General features: G+C 38.8%; 2 protein-coding genes and 1 long non-coding RNA gene across 9 annotated transcripts; 1 reads left to right on the top strand and 2 right to left on the bottom strand.

Annotated features, from left to right (window-relative positions):
* Positions 1-2,675: 2,675 nt before the first annotated feature.
* Positions 2,676-5,241, top strand: LOC112294893 (uncharacterized). The gene is made up of 2 exons (XM_024545876.3): positions 2,676-4,339; positions 4,681-5,241. The coding sequence occupies exons 1-2, from the start codon at positions 4,026-4,028 to the stop codon at positions 4,919-4,921; spliced, it is 555 nt and encodes a 184-aa protein (XP_024401644.1). The 5' UTR covers positions 2,676-4,025; the 3' UTR covers positions 4,922-5,241.
* Positions 5,242-5,360: 119 nt separating this feature from the next.
* On the bottom strand, positions 5,361-10,877 carry LOC112294892 (uncharacterized). 7 transcript variants are annotated; one of them, XR_016497983.1, is made up of 5 exons: positions 10,698-10,877; positions 9,827-10,031; positions 9,533-9,673; positions 5,963-8,934; positions 5,361-5,742 (listed from the first exon to the last, which is right to left on the bottom strand). XR_016497983.1 is itself a non-coding variant. In XM_090243817.1 (4 exons), the coding sequence occupies exon 4, from the start codon at positions 8,097-8,099 to the stop codon at positions 6,573-6,575; it is 1,527 nt and encodes a 508-aa protein (XP_090099943.1). In that variant the 5' UTR covers positions 8,100-8,934; positions 9,533-9,673; positions 9,827-10,031; positions 10,698-10,877; the 3' UTR covers positions 5,960-6,572. The 7 variants fall into 7 exon arrangements, 1 of the variants encoding a protein (XP_090099943.1); XR_016497985.1 differs by having other exon boundaries at positions 5,361-5,727; XR_016497986.1 differs by lacking the exon at positions 10,698-10,877 and adding an exon at positions 10,464-10,681.
* An 829-nt stretch (positions 10,878-11,706) lies between these two features.
* LOC112294366 (uncharacterized) lies at positions 11,707-16,295 on the bottom strand. The gene is made up of 5 exons (XR_016497989.1): positions 13,363-16,295; positions 13,015-13,107; positions 12,818-12,907; positions 12,361-12,443; positions 11,707-12,204 (listed from the first exon to the last, which is right to left on the bottom strand). It is a non-coding gene; the product is annotated as an uncharacterized LOC112294366 (long non-coding RNA).
* Between the last annotated feature and the right edge of the window lie 494 nt (positions 16,296-16,789).

The following is a 16,789-nucleotide window of genomic DNA, read 5'->3' as shown; positions in this document are numbered from 1 at the left end:
TCTTAAAACAAGACTGATTTTAAGTTTAAGTTCACTAAATTAAAAATTGTTAATAAACATTAATATATAATTATAAGATTTAGATGTTGTATGTAGTATCTAATACACTATACAATAGGGTTCTACAAACAAGTTCTTAGACTCAATATGTAGACAAACATTGTCCAAAAAATTTCATGTAAAGAAATCGAGTCTATGGCATTTGACATATAGCAAGCAAAAGGTAAAACACTTCCTCTAATATAGATTGTTATGTTTTATGTAGAGGACATGTGGTAGAGAAGCTCTACTACTTGGCAAGAGTAGTTCCCTACATCCTAGAGATTTATAGTTTAAGGCCAAAAGGTGGTGCTACCTTTGATTTAGCCACTGCTTTGTTAATCAATTTAAGTTGTATTATCTGAAGACATTTTCTCTTAGACTTTTGGGTACAAAACAAAATAGGCAAGCTAATTTTTTTGAACTTGCCTAAACTTTTTGTTGGATAAACATTGATGTTAAATATTCATTCTACCTAGTGTCCAATGTGAAGATTAGTTCTTCATGACCATGCATAAAGAATCCATGTTGGATATCTTCTATCTAGACTTTAAAAAATTGCACTGAAAGACCAAGAAACAAACAAAAATAATATTGGTTATTTTCAAATCTCTTTCTCTCATCTTCTTCATTTATATTGAATGTTATTTTGAAAAATGACACACATACACATATGTGTGTGTGTATATATATATATATATATATATAGGGTTTTGCTAATATTGTCACAATTTTTGGTATTGTCACTATAGTTTTTACTAATGCCACCACAACCCACCACTCACTTGACACACTTTTTTTTTTTAATTTTTTAATTTTTTTAATTTCAATATTTATTTATGAAATAAAATATTATTTTAAATATTTTTTCATATTTATTTTGTTAATATTTTCAATATATTTTATTTTTTCCAAATTATACAAAAAATGAATTTAATTTCAACAAATTAAAATTAAAAAATAAGTTGTGATAACAAAAGCAAAAACTGTGATGACATTAGCAACATCTTTTATATATATATATATATATATATATCTATATCTATATATATACATACTCATATTAACAACTAAACTAATGATTTTTCAAGGGTGTATTAACAACTGAGGCAAGCTCAGACCACACAGCCTGAGCAACAGTAAAGGAAGCCACCAAGTACAAGCTTTTCCGTCAGGCTTCTGATTTCCTCTGCCAGTGATTCAACCTGCATAACTGTTTCAATCTGGCGAATGTAATATTTACTTGTTTGTTTGTTTGTTTGTGTGTGTGTATATATATATATATATAGATATACATATACAAAGCTATCTGTATTGTGGTGCATTGAGTTTGTGAGACAACATCCGTTGAAATCTAGTGGTTGCTGCCAGCTAACGAGGAGCAACAGTGATGGATAGTGCAGATATTCCAGCACAATGCCAGGCTGCTAAGTGCATGAAGAAACAAAAGCAGAACTCAGTCTCCAGCTGGCTCACGACTGGAACTCACCTCTGTCTCTCAGGATCTGGGTCCATGATGCCCAGTCTCTCTATTTCTCTCGTCAACGGCGTCCTCACTTTGAGAAGTCCCTCATGGGTTGCACTTTGTGGCTCTGCGTGCATTTCACGACTCGCAATTCCTTTGGTACTGCAACGTCCAACCATGGCAACGTGATGAAGAAGCTAGATTTCGAGGAAACCATGCGGGGGAAAAAGAAAAGAAGGAAAAAACCAAAAATGTGAATTGATAAAAAGTGATTCTGATAGTCGATGCAAAGTCTTCCAGAGGGGAATTGGTGAAAGTGTTGTGAGGGAGAAATTCTGCTGTATCTTCGTGGCAAGCTTGCTGTGTGAGTTCCCCTAAATACCTGTTAAGGCGATGATCTTTTTGTGTCGAAGTGCAGAAGTGTAGAAGCTCACTCAGTTGATTTTTCTTTAAAAAAAGAGAACTGCTAAAACAATTTTTGTGCGCAACACGAGTTGACTGCCCATCTTTACTGAAAGAAATTCATTAGTTGAAAAATTCGGCCACCACGGAAATAGGTGGGTCATAGCTTGTGGGTTAAAACTAAAAGGGTCAAACGTGATTCTATGTTATTAACTCCAGCCTCAACTACTGAGCCTAAGAGAGAGACCTGGTTTTGTTTTTACTTTTTTTTTCAGAAGTTGGCCCTTGAGGACATAAATCTACTCCACGATAATGCCATTGGTGGTGGAGGAATCTAGAGAAATACATCATACATCCTTCAGTATCTTTGCAGTTGAGCTGGATTATCTTGACACATGAAAGTGCCAACACTCTTCAATCACTTCTGAGTAGTACATTTTTGCAATGTACTCACCTTGTCTGCTAGATGGAGTTCAACTGTTAATGACTCGTCAGAATGGTTCCTCCTAGGACAAGCTTTTGAAGCATGAGGGCGGCGACCGTGTACTGGGCACCAGAGGGTGCGTGAATGGGAGGGACAGTCCCCGAAGCTTTTCAAAACTTATCCCAGCGTTGCAATATTGGTGCACGGTGATAGCAGTCGATGACATGGCCAGCAAATTGAGCTGAGGTGGGTGAAGAAAAAATTCAAATCGACATCAATGCTTGAACCGTCGTGTCAGTTGCATCATTCTTTGACTGGGTTGCTTCATCGGAACAAACCGAGTTCACAACTTTTCGTAGCAATGAGGTTGGTAGGAAAACTCGCGAAATCAGTTGCAAAGTCCATCAGAAATCACTGCATCGAAGAAGCAAGTGTTTCATCATAGAAAGTCCTCAGATGCTACGTTTTCGAAATCAAATCTCTGATTCTGCAGAGTCTGCAAACCAGTGTTCCAGACCGTGACCCTCCGATGCATAGTTGTGGGTCAGTTTTGCTGGCGGCGGTAGTTCCGCTGATCAGTAGTCTTCCTCGCCTCCCACGAATCAGATCTGCTACCATACAAGACAACAGAGAGTCTTCTTCTTATCAGCAGTCACTTTGTCACTTGAATCATGCTACCACCCTTGACAGTCATGCTGCGTAGAACTTACACTTTTTCCATTTTGTGTTTCGGATGTCAACTAAAAATACCCAAAAAAAACACATAACATATGAAGTTACTGAACATCATTCTACATTTGCGTGTTTCATTATCAACGCTGCATCGTCTCGAGTACCTAACACCACAGATTTTCGCTCCTCGAAATCTAATATAACACAACTTGACGTTTCACCATTATTGAACCGATGAAATTGACACATTAATTCAATCTGATCAAATCTGACGTTAGATCACAACGAAGACGACAATGTTTGCACCGCATCCATGAGTGCTATGAGTCATAGGGAAGAAGAGTTCACTTTGCAGAATATACTCTGATGTTGTCGGTGATTACAAACGCACGGAAGGCCTTCATTTTATAAATCATATTTGGAAGAATGACTAACACAATTTGGGTTGCATGATAGTAGAATATGCTAAATATGCTGTAGTTCATTACACAAATTATCTAATAATGTTGACATAAATAATGAGGAGAGTGAGATGAGGCTTCGGAACACATTCTTGAGGCATAGCAGCATGCGCGTGAAGAGCCTAAAGTCATTTTTGATGCATGTCAAGATGAGTTTGAAGATGATTAATCAAACATTTTTGGACAAATTTGGAGTTGACGCATCAGAACGATATCATAGTTAACAGTAGTAGCAATGCTTGTAAATTACGTTTGAGGACTCACTACCATAACAATAAGCTTATTCAAACGCAGTGATGCAAACACTTGCAAATTTATGTGTAAAACATAAGCTGCTGGCAGTTTTAGAATGTGATTTCAATCCAACAATTGAACTCGACTTTCAACGTTTTACTTTATTATTTTCCAATTGCACATGGGACAAATTCTGTTTCAAATGTATGATTGTTCTCATGATTGGAGTGACGAAATCAATGGCAACAAAGAATGGAGGGTGCAGACGTGGAGTTTGCGGCAGGAGTTCAAGTCAGGACAGATTTGAGGCAAGGGATCGTCGAAAAGCATGGGCTATGGCGTTTCGTCCTTGCGTCTATTTACCTCTTGGGAGAAGGAGAGCCTGGAGCTGTGTTTGGATGGGGCTGCTTTGCAAATTTCAGTCGCGGATGAGGATGGGAGCAATGATTCAGCATGGGATCTCTTGCGTGAGTTGAATCTCCCTAAAATCGCACTGCAATTCCTACACGGCCATGGTTTTCAAACATTCCTCCAAACCCAAGGGCTGGATGTTTTGAGATGGAGGATGTCGTGTGGAGTGGTTGCAAGGACACCTTCGCTCTCAAATTGGTCGCAGCACAAGATTGCTCATGATAGTGATTGGTAAATGTTTTGATGCCAGCACTTTTAGATGCAATGCAATGGCTACTGTTGATGCGTACACACCAGTAACTTATTTTGACAAGTTCTGCTTGCCCCTACACAGGCTTGCGGCATGGTTATAAAACCTGCTTCAAGCTCCTACTGTGGGTTTTTGGGGAGCAACTGATTAAAAGCAAGCCACTCTCGTATACGGAGAGTTGAGCTCTCAATGGTCACATGCTGTCGCGGTTGTAATGTTAAGTCCTAATGTCTCCTCCAGGAACATGGTTTACATGCCGTCATTTGTAAAAGGTATGGTAAGGTTATCAATGCAGTGGGTTGGGTTTTTGATTTCATTGCAGGGGTTTGGCCAGGAATCTCTACATCGTTGCACTGTCACGTTGCTATAGGAACCCTGTTGCACCAGGTGTAACAGAAGTCTGCACAGCAGGCCATGGCGGCAGCACAGTCTGCAGTGACAGTCAGTATCTGCCAGTACAAACGAGCGATGTCCTCATGATAGATAGCTGCTTGAGATTCTTCGTAAACTTTGACAAGATTCATAACTATATCCTAGGCCAGCCAGTTGTGAAACAAATATAACTTCACTTCTTGTCAGTGATTAGTTGCGATGATAGCTGGTCTGTTTCATCAATGCAGAATCGTGCCGTGGGATGAGCATTGGAGAGTGTCCACATATTCATGAGCGATGTTTAGCAACTGTGACTGTACACAAGGGCATGTTTCTAGTGAAAGGTAGTGCTTCTGTGCCTACAAACTAAACGCCCTGAGGAATTCAAAGTAGAAACATGCATCCACAAGCTACACCGCTGGAATTGGAAATTGCAATTATGGTTCTGGTCTCGCCATGTTCTCGATGCAGAGCATGTCTTACAAATGTATCGCCGGCAGCAGGGTGCACCTGCTGCTTCCAAGTTCTCAATTTAAACAAATGCTGATGATAGGGTGCAACGGAGTTAAGTTTTGCCAACTGTGCAATCTGGCACTAAAAATGTTTCTGTGGTAGAACCAATGCCAACAGTTGCGGAAATAGCACGTTGTATATTACGTTTGAGATGAAGCATCAAGAATCGTTGACATGCTGGCCTCTCATTCTTATCAACAATGATTAATTACTGAAATAATTCCGCCTGTGCGAAATCCTTCTGATGCTGGAGTGGCTCAGACGGTGATCGCCAAAACTTTGTTCTGTGAACGTAAAATGCGTAACTTTCTCCTATTGAGACCACGAGAGGGTGCCTACACTATCAAATGCAACCTGTTAATTCAGTCTGCATTAACACCCGCTTTTCTTTTCTATTTCCTGATGTGCTTCACCGTACTTCATGTGTTGGAAGCCTCGTACATGATGGAGAATTCTTTGAATGTGCTAGGGCACGTAAATCCACCTGTAATAACGCAATCTGATAAACGTATTCAGTACATCATACTAGATCCGACTATCTAAATGATTGCTAATAAAGAGGGTCGTTTCTCGACTATAAGCAAATTGCGCAGCCAAACAGACTTCCTCTACACAGGTTTCAAGAGATCAGGACCATTGACAAGGGTAACCCGACTTCCACACAAATTACTCTTCTGAGGAAACTACGTGCACAACTTCATACAGTGCAAGGGCGATACCTGGGCTCGAAGCTCACGACCTCCAGAAGCTTTAATGATACTCAAATATATCTGCGTTTCGAAAACCACAACCTGATGCGGTCATGGTCGTCCACCCACTCCGAGTGTCTAGCTATCTACCTGATCTGTGTTTTCTGTTGCCTTCAGAATCTCCCCTCATACACGAAAATATACCCACCGCTTAAGATTCACCTTTCATCTGCTTTAGAACCTAGTTTCACAGTCTCACACACAACTCGACACTGAAAAACCAGTGTAAGAAATTGAGAGTCCTCTACGTGTCTGTCTGCCTGTCCTCGGAAGTGGACCCAACTACCACTTCCAGTTGTCTGATGGCCTTCCGCACATGATGCTTAGTCCTAGCATGTGTTCATTCAACAGTAAAGGACTCAGCTTTCTTGTCGGCAAATATGTGAATGTCCAGAGTTGAACTAGCATGCGAACAGATTTCTGTGAAGTTGATTCATGCTGCATCAAGAGGGTAGTCCTTTTCAACCTCTGATTTATGGCAGTGAGGACTCCTCCCGCATGCTTAGGGTTGCACCTATTAAGGAGAAGCAAATCCTACTGTAAATGGGACAGTATTTGCATCCTCCCTTTCCAGGAGTTTCTAGAATTTGTTCTCGAAAAGCTCATGCCATACGTCCGTGAAGACATCCACAATGACATTATGATACTCCGCCTCATTCAGTGACAGATAACACTGCAGAAGTTCCTCCAAATCGCAGGTCTCCTGAATATCTTGATCAACAATCATCTCTATCATGGACTCGCGGAAATCGTTGTAAGGATCGTAAGAGCTTTCAACCACAACAGCTACTCTTTCCTTGCTGACATTAGACTGGAGCTTGGGAGCTGGGGCTGGAACATGCGGCGTAGTATTAACGGAAGCCACTTGCTTTGGCCGTCGCTGCTTGGTCCGCTTTCTTGTTTCGTAAAAATCCCTTCTATGGTAATTGAATTCTTCACAGAGCTCCGGATCCACCATACTCTCCTCACGTTGTGGATGGATGGTTCTATGGTCGCGACTGTCCTTAGAGGCATCTCCTCCTGGTGGGGATGCATGGAGGTTTCTTGAGGAGGTCTTTCTCGAAGGAGGTAACCTCTTGGGGGCTTCCTTTTCCAGAGCACGCCTCGTCTTCCGTGCCTTCACAGGCGAGGAAGAATTAACTCGCACGCTACGGGCAGCCTCTCTCGCTCTGTTGTCCCGGTCACGCACTTGAGTCGCCGTCTGGACAGTGACACAATGCAGCTCTCTACTTTTATCACTGATATTACCTGAAGTCTTAGCTTCGTCCATTTTGAGATTAGGAAAATCGATTCCCCATGCCTTGGCGGAAGATTCGAGAAAGCTCTCGAACACGGGCGAGTTGTGGAGCTCGAATCTGGGACTTCCGAACATGGATGCATAACCAGGATCGCTGTCCTCTGCATCCTCAATCAACCTCTTCAAATTCCGCTGATCCAAAGCTTGATCAAGAGAAGCAAGAAGCTTCATTGCCTCTTCATCCTTGTACTTCCTATCCATCTTCCGTTGCTCCCTCCACGACTTCGAGTCATCACGCAGCCGCTCCGCTGCAAGCACCTTTGCCCTCAGCAAGCTCTGGCTGTCGGAGATGTTACCATTATCGAATTCGTCATTGTAAGCCGGGGTCTCTGATCCTGAGAAGGAGAACGGCCTCCGCTGTGACAGCGCCAATCCATACTCTGAACCCACCGAAGGCACTCTGAAGGTGCTATCGCTTCCCGAAGACGCTGATCCCCAAGGAAGAGTAACTAGGTTGGGATGCTCAATATGAATCTCAGACTCTTCTTCCGTCTCAGGGAAGCCCTTCCTCGGGGAGTCCGTGTCGGACCTTGTGGAAAACAAGTGACCAAGCGTGGGTTTAGACCTCCTCTTCACCTTCACCGGAGATTTCACCTTCATTGGGGGTTTCACTGGAGACCTCTGCCTGTTCTTAGCATATCTCTTTCTCTTTTCGACAACTTGGTTCTTGACTACCTCCTCATTATCAAGATCAACACTCCACGCCGTTGGTTTGCCTGCCGACCATGACTCAGGTTTTTTGGGCCAGGAACCATCAACTCCCATTCCTTCATCGATACAATCTAGCCCTGGTTCCCCGTCCAAGTCCATCAAACCAGACTCTCTCTCCAGATCCAGGCTGCTGTGTCAAGTACGTGGGCAGGGGGTTCCGCCGCAGCCCACCAAGAACCATGTCCTTATCGTTGGTGTCAAGGGTTTTCGAAATTGCACCGAATTGCTTTCCTTCGAAAGAGTAGCATCATCCACCAGCTTGCACAATCCTCTAAGCCCTGAGAAAAACGTGGATCTGTACATGCATCTGGAGAATATACTAGAAGTTGTAGAAGATGTAGTGGTTGCGATGGAAGTCACTGGGGTTGACCTAGAAGTCCCCGCAGACCCTTCCGAGCGAGTGATACTTTGCCTGCTTGGGGTTCCTTCAGGGCGAGCGATACTTTTTCTGCTAAGAGTGGAAGAGATGGGGACAGATCTAGCTTCATTGTTTTTAGGACATGAACTGGAGATGGTAGAATCATTTGCGGTTGTGGTGTGTGAACCTTCAAGAGGACTGAAGATACATTCTTCAGATATCATTCCATTCTTGTAGCAGTTCTCAACGCTTTTGGGAAGAAAGGGCGCATTATCAGGAATCACAGGCTCATTATTGTCAGTCGCGTTTAATCTACGTGATCTTCTACGAATGGACCTAAGCTTGATAAACCAGATACTTGGTAAGACAGCAGCAAAGAGCCTTGCCTTGGGCTTCTCGACCCCAACCACTGACGTGTTTTCGGCCCCCATCAGAATCTATTCAACTCTTTAGCGGTTTTCATGAAATGAGTCAAGTTTCACCATGAAGAGTCATGTTTACTTAATTGGCTGCATTGGACGCAAGAGTCATGGCTGCTCCAAAACGTTTTGGCCTGGATGAATTCATGTATAAACCCTGTGAGCAATATAATGAAACGTCAAAAATTGGACCTCTGTGTGGTGCTTTAAACATCAAGACAAAGCAGTAGTTCGAAAGTGCAGACGGAATAGACAAATGAATCACAAGGACACAATCAAGAAGGATGGTAAGTTTTTGGTTCAAAGAACTTCTCTCTGTCAAATGCTACACAAGTCCGTAAGAGAAATCACACTTAACAAACGTAATACTAACTGGCATTCCATGCGATAGTGGGTATATTTCACCACCATTGGTATCCTCAAATCATTGCCAACACGCCAATCAGGGGTCCTAATCTTTCCTCCTCCGCTGGAACAAATTGTGTCCAGGCGAGCGATGTCTGCGTACTACATGAAAGCCAACCCGAAAGCTACAATTGTGGTATTTCGACAATACTCTTTGTGCAACAATCATTCACCAATCTGACGTTTTTTTTTTACGTCAGTAGACTCTGAATTTACACTCACCGGTTCAACCAGCATCTCAAGCCCTATTAATACAACGTAAAATACGAAACACAATATCATAAACAAACACAAGTGAGAACCACGGATACTGGGCTTCCCCATGTCATAGCTTGATCACACAATGGTACCTGAAATGCAAGAGTGAACCTCGACATCTGCACCAAGATATACAATTCACATTCGACAGCCACTCCATTTCTCCCTCTTGCTCCCAAGGGACAAGCACATCTGATCGAGAACGCGGCAGTGGAAACAGAACGCCCCGTTGGCTGCACTTCATGTATGAGACGTTTACATTAAGTTCAGCCAACGGCAGAAGCACAAGCGAGGACTAGAACCTCAGTCACTCGTAGCGCAACAACATAACCAAACCTACGCCTCTCATTTCAACATAATTGAGTTCGCTGGCAGGATGGTCTCACCAAGAGTACTCATCGAGATGATGATCCTGTTTTCCGGGCGAGAAGTGCACAAGCGCGCCATTGCCAAGAGCATTTGTCCGCGCACGCCGTGCCGCCTCTAACGTGGCGGTCAACTGGCTGGCCTCACGAAGCTCACATGGTTTTCTCTCCAAGTCCTCTCCCATTGCGGAAAGTCTTGCATCTCCGACCCAACAACAATATGAAACTGCGTGTCAAACACCATATCGCTCGATGAGATCTTTGCACTCTGAAAACAGCCATTCATTTTACCTTGTCACGAGTGAAATCTGCACTTCATTGAAACATTGTTTTGCCACTCTCACCGCTCAAAATACAAAAATTGTCTGGTTGTTGTGAAGCATTCAATGCGCCTCATGAACATGTAAATCGGATTAAAATACTGTTTCAACCACTCGTCGTAAAAAGTATTAACAGAATAATCTCTAAGATACCGATTGAATTCAGACATCGTCCTTCCCATCCACTCTCAGATTCTGTCCGTGGAGCTATATTTGTAACTTGAAGATTGCGAAGGATCGTTCCATCGTGCCTCATCGACACCAGATGATCCAATGAGAGGAACACAAGGAAAAGAACAAACTGAACACAATCCAAATCAACTTTAATTTACACACACCCACTAAGCTTTTCTCGCCATTTTGTCCTAATACTGTTTTGTTCTAATCTGGTCATTCATGGTGAAGCCATTCAGATGCTCCAGGTCACTGAAAAGCTTCCTCGAAGTCAATGCCGCTGCAAGAGGTTCAAACGCGCTGACAAAACCTAATTTATCGAGAATAGGCTGGGGCTCATAACCCTTACGGCCCGAAGTCTTTTTTCAGGTTCAAACACATGGTGAGCTGATGATTACCGAACAAGGCCGTCTATCTGGCTACGGAGATTTGCTGTTTGGTCGCGGCAGCATATGAGACGGTTGAGTTGAAGAATAGAATAGTGACAACGAACCATCATAGAGCGGAGTAATGGCCATGCTAATTTTGCATGCTAGCTGGTGAGCTGCAATGATGTCCCACCGGTCGCAACCTCTCGAACACCACAACTTGCTTGCAAACAATCGTGCGATTTGAATTCGGATTTGGGTTCCAAATCGAATCGTCATGGGTACCGCCGAATGTACAGAAGGGATTAATCTCGCCTCAACGTAGGTGGGTACATTGTTGTGAGCAACCAGAACATAACACAAAATTGAGATCGAAGAGCGACGGAAGACATTCCTATTTTTTAGGAGGTTAATTTAACGACGGAACTTTTTCTTGACACCGTAATGCACGTCAGAAATGCGGTCATTTTTCACCCACTAACAATTGCGCTTATTTCCGGAAGCTGGCCTTTGATGTGAAACAAAGCTGTGCAGTTTAAAAATAAGCTTACAGTGAGGAGGCGGAGAGCTGCAGTGAGTATCTGTGAACGTTGCCCTGTGAAGCTCTCTAATTCAATTTGGTAATAACTCTTATAAGTGGTTACTTTTTTGTGGCAATGAACTGTTTCTATTGCATGACATACTTCAGGACTTCTTATTGAGACCTCTTAGACAGCTCATCAGTGTCGACACAGTTAACAATGAAACAATTAACAGTCTTCACAGAGAGGTATTGGCTCCACTATCCTCTGGGTTAAGGTCTCTAGAAGAAGCACCCTCAGCAGCCGTGGAACCCTTGAGATCCTCTCATTTACAGCATTCACAGCATTATCTGGATGAAACACACAAAAAGCAGCAGGCTGCTTCTGTGTGATGCAGTGGATATTTCTACCACTGAACAGCATCTCCTGAGCAGATTGGATTATCACAACTTACAGCAAAGCTGAACACAGGAAGCCCACAAGAGTGACCCAAAAACATGTGATCGAGTATTGACCGGTAACTTGAAGTAACTAGAATTGTCTCATTCACTTATCTTCTATAAGCCATAATGCAGTCAGCACTTTGTACGTAGTATTTTGTGCAGAACATGAAACATGAAATGCTTATTCATCACTTGCTCATTGTCACCACGAACTAGAACTAAATCACCCATCAAACCAACCACACCGAAGCTAATCTAGAAGAAGTGCTGACACTTATAATTGCTACCGACAATTTAATGAAGCTTGCTTCAATTCCACTTTAATTTTCCTGGCAGACAATAATCCTATATGAGACGAGTTCGCAACATTGTATTCAGTAATCCGGCCAGTTATTATGAAATCGCGTATTCGCCCGTAATCTAATGTAGGGAGGAGATGGAAATACCATCGACATCATGGGGCAGCCAAAACACCTACTTGGCAAAGCTTGGACTGTTACTCTATGGCATTTCCGTTTAGATTTGGATTTGGAATTGAGTTGCTCAGGTACTCTTCAGTTGTTAAGCATGTCCCTGCAGAACACACAACTTGAGAGCGAGAAATATCGGACAGAGTGTGGTTTCAAACATGGGCCACTCAGAATGTTTGCTCACTCATATTTGTAATGAAAACATCGCACAAGCTGGAAATACTTCTAGTCGTTCACTTGATATGGCACGTTCAATCACCTTCCCTACCGACGTGAATGGAGCCACCCTCAATCAAGCATCAAATGGTGAGGAATTTGTGCAACATGCTCTGCATCCAAGATCTATGAAACACCCTCCAGACCACTAAATTTAGTTCTTGTATGAGTTAGGTCGAAACACATAACATTATTTTAGGTAATCGATGAATAGCACTAACTTCAAAGCAACAATCAGCAGAGTTGCAAGTAATTAAAAGATTCACACAAAAACATTCACTCTTCCTGCACCAGAAGCATAATTCTCTGATACGATTTCAACGGGATCAATACACGATTGGTTGTTATACATCACAACAATGCTTGCTAACACTGTTAATTGCTGAAACTATAAAGATGATAAACAGATCTGTCCCTAAAAATATTGTTAGTTTTGATGACCTTTCAAGCATGCACACATTGATCACTTGATCGCCTTTGCCAATGGATAGTAAACATACCACCCCACGCATTGAAAGACTATCGGACGCCTGCAACCTCTCTGATTCTTTCCGTTACAATTTATCCACCACTTTATTGACCACTATAACCTGTGTACAAAGTTCGTATGACGTTATGAGTAGGTACCGAAAAGGATAATAATGAATTTAAATGAATGCATGAACTTGAGATTGATGAAGAGGAATTTAGGACTTACAGCAGGTCCAGTGTACCGAAACCAAGCATCGATCATTATATTCATCCCCAAAACCTTTCCGTTCGATGGCAATCGGCTAGGGGCAACTTCTCACTGACCACCCTATGTCAGTCCCAAAATCAGAGATAACCGATTCTTCTCATGCATCTTAAGTTGAAATATCCTAGACAATTTAACTCCAAGCAGTTCATTCCATCTAGCACTCCACCTTCATCAACACTAAGCGAGGTGCAGCAAACTGCTGCGTACATAAAAACCTCGTCGACTTAACTTACAACAATTGCAATCAACCCAGTTAGAAGTCATAGAAAACACGAGAAATGGAGCACATGAGTGTGAGAAAACAACCTCGTAGCCATCTCTACGATTGCATGCTGGCCATGTACCGCTTGATTCTATAATCTCATGTACCTGAGTGAATCACAAACACACGTCTTACAGTCATAAATCTGGCATACAATTGACACTCAGTTACTGACACACAAATATTTGTATATATATATATATAGATATAGATACACACACATACATATATTTAAAATAAATTTAAATTTAAATTAGAAAAAAAAAAAAAAAAAAAAACTACGGTGCTTCTTGGAGCATGTATATTCTACGTCCATGATTAACTTTGCACCGATCTCAATCATGAAATCACAAGACTCACAATGCAAACACCACGATGCATTCAAACATATGATTATCCTGTTCACACCAAACCCTAATCACGCGATCGAATGCTACTTCCCGCACGTCGAAAAGCTTCCGTTCCATACAATTCGAACGAAAATCTTCGTGATCGACTCCATGGCGGATTTTCGGGCGATCCGAGAAAGGGGTCGACCTTGCGTGCAGGATCGAAACCCTAATTCAAGTGCAACTCATCAAGTCCAACTCGGGGCATCGGAATCCGATCAATCCAAATGAAACCCTAATTATTTTGTGCCTCGCTCACCGACATGAATGATCGGGTCTAGGAAAAGTTTTCCATGAACTTGTGAATATGTAACATTCATCATGATTGAATAAAGGGTACAGATTGTACTTAAACAATATGAGATAATAGTACGTCATATAATACCTTTAAAAGATAAAAGATAAAAAATGTAGGATTTATAATAATTTGTTTGTTCAGTATTGCATAATCCTAAAAATTCAACCAAATGTTATTTTTATTTATTTATTGCAAATGTATGTTATGTTAATAATCTTTTTCTTCTCATAAATCATTAGAATTTTATCCGAATATAAATGACCACAACATTGTCTAGGTGTTTTTAAGAATTATTTTTTAATGTATACATTTTTAAATCCAAAAAATATTTATCAAGAAACACTTTTTAAGTTTACAAATCTAAAAATATTACATTATATTTTTAAATTCATTGTCATTTTCAAATAATAATAATAATTTTGTAAATATTCATTTAAATGAATCTTAGTGAATACTTCTAGTTTATTTAAAATTACTCTAATATTTTATAAAATCAAGGATAATGATTATATTTTTCTATCAATTATTTTTTGTTTGATTTATAATAATGAACATCCTTCTATAATACTTTATCTTTTCTGCTAAAAAATAAACGTAATTGCTAGATAGACATCCCCTTTTACTATGTGGACATCCTTCTATTATTGCATAGCCACCTCATGTCACACCACCAAATTTTCCAATAAATTATACACTGATAAGGCTTAAAGATATAAAAACAACAACAATCCACAACACAAGAACATTAAAACACAAAATTCAATCAAACCAAACAAAATAAATAGTAAAAGGTGTCCAATTAGCAAAACTACTATGTAGACATCCTCATTTATTTATTGGTTTAAATTAGCTTTGTATTGCTGATGTTAATGTATTGGGGGTTGTTATTGTGGGTTTTTGTTATTTTTATACCTCAATTAGTGTCCAAATTGTTAAAAACTTGTAGTAGTGACATATTGTTGGTGTGACACAAGGAGATGTCCATGCATTAAAAAAGAGGGTGTCCATACAAACAAAAATAAAATAAAATAAAAGAAAAGAAAGAAAGAAAGAAAGATGTCCACTTAGCAATTCCCAATATAAAATTACTATTAATGATGAAAATGAATGTAAGGTTAGATTATCTTTGATGTTTTTATAAATATATTCTTCTAATGTTGTCATTTTCTAATAATATATTTTAGATCGGTCTGCACAGAAAGTATTTTTTTGTAGTTTGATTATGCAATTACACAATCAGCATTTTATTAATATATCCTTATGTTTCTCTAAATACATCTTTAACTTCATTTGTATTAAACTGTATAATTTGTGTCGGTCTTATAGATAAAAATACATAAAAGTGTAGCATTAATTGTAAATATTAACTATGTTCTTAACTTTATATAAAATTACTAACTTACAAAATTTACAATAATTTTTTTAATTTTTTGTTGACTAGTTTCTTTAGCCAATAATTTTTTTAAAGGATTTTTATTTTTATTTTTATTAGCTCAACATTTCTTGTATTAAATAAGTCAAATCATACAACTTAAGAATCATACAATTTGAAGGAGATTGAAAGATATTGAAGTCAACATGTAACCCTTATTAAATTTCAACTATTTCCAAATGTTACATTTCTTTTGAAATATTTTTTATGGCTATTAATTGTTTAATAAATTTTATTTATTATTTATTATTTATTATTTTAATGCAAATAATTCTTATAAATATTGAATTATGTTGCTTAGAATAATATTTATTAAGGAATTATTTCAACATTATACTAGAGAAAAATATATATATATAAAGTGTTCAATTTAAAGATAGATAGAAATTGATACTTTTAATATAAACTCAACTTAAAATTCCTTTTAGAAATCATAATTTTACATAATAAATCTAGTGAAGCATTTAAATCTTTTTCTAAAGTTTGCCTATTAAAGTTTAAAATGCTTAATCCTAAAAATAATACAAAAATTTGAAAATTATAATATAAATCATTTTTTTGATATATTGAATTTTAAAAAATAGTTTTGCAAGATAAATTTTATTTTATCATAAATTAAAGTACGAATTAAAATATCAATAGTTTTATCTCAGCTAATTTTAATCATTATATGTTTTTATTAAATAGAGAGTTGTATATCATTTAATCTTTTGTTTGTGTTTTTTCACAGTTGCATTTTTAAGTCAAATTAAATTTTTAAATTGATCCAAACTGTTGTATTGGACATTAAAAAACTTGAAATGCATTTAGTACCTTTGTTATGCTTACAACACAAAACAAACAAAAAAAAAAAAAAAAAAAAAAAAAAAAACAGAAGAAGAAGAAGATAAGAAAAGAGCTTAAAGTTCCTATCTGTATTACTTGAAGTTATGGAAAATACTAAATATATATATATATATATATATATATATATTGTTTTTAGTGGGTTGTAATTGATGGTTCTATAAGTATTCTTTGTGTTACCTCTTTATTCATAATAATTAGGAATCACAGAAGCTTTTCGGAGACAATTTGAAAGTATGCAATGCGGCAAAAATCCAACAAATTATCTACTGAATTTCGAAAAGAAACAGCAGAAGATTAATATATATATATATATATATATATATATATATAGTATTACAAGAGTTTCTTAATAATATGCTTTAAAATAATACATGGGTGTAATTGTGAGTGTATGTATATATATATATATATATATATATGGTTTTAATTTATAATATTTTTAAAGATTAATATTGCTATATTAAAAAATATTTGTAAAAACTGCTCAGTTATAAATTTTATATGTA

The sequence above is a fragment of the Physcomitrium patens genome, chromosome 17, assembly GCF_059467195.1.
Source record: "Physcomitrium patens ecotype Gransden chromosome 17, ASM5946719v1, whole genome shotgun sequence".
NCBI lineage: Eukaryota > Viridiplantae > Streptophyta > Bryopsida > Funariales > Funariaceae > Physcomitrium > Physcomitrium patens.
Note: the sequence above shows the minus strand (reverse complement) of the source record. Positions and strands in the feature narration are given on the sequence as shown.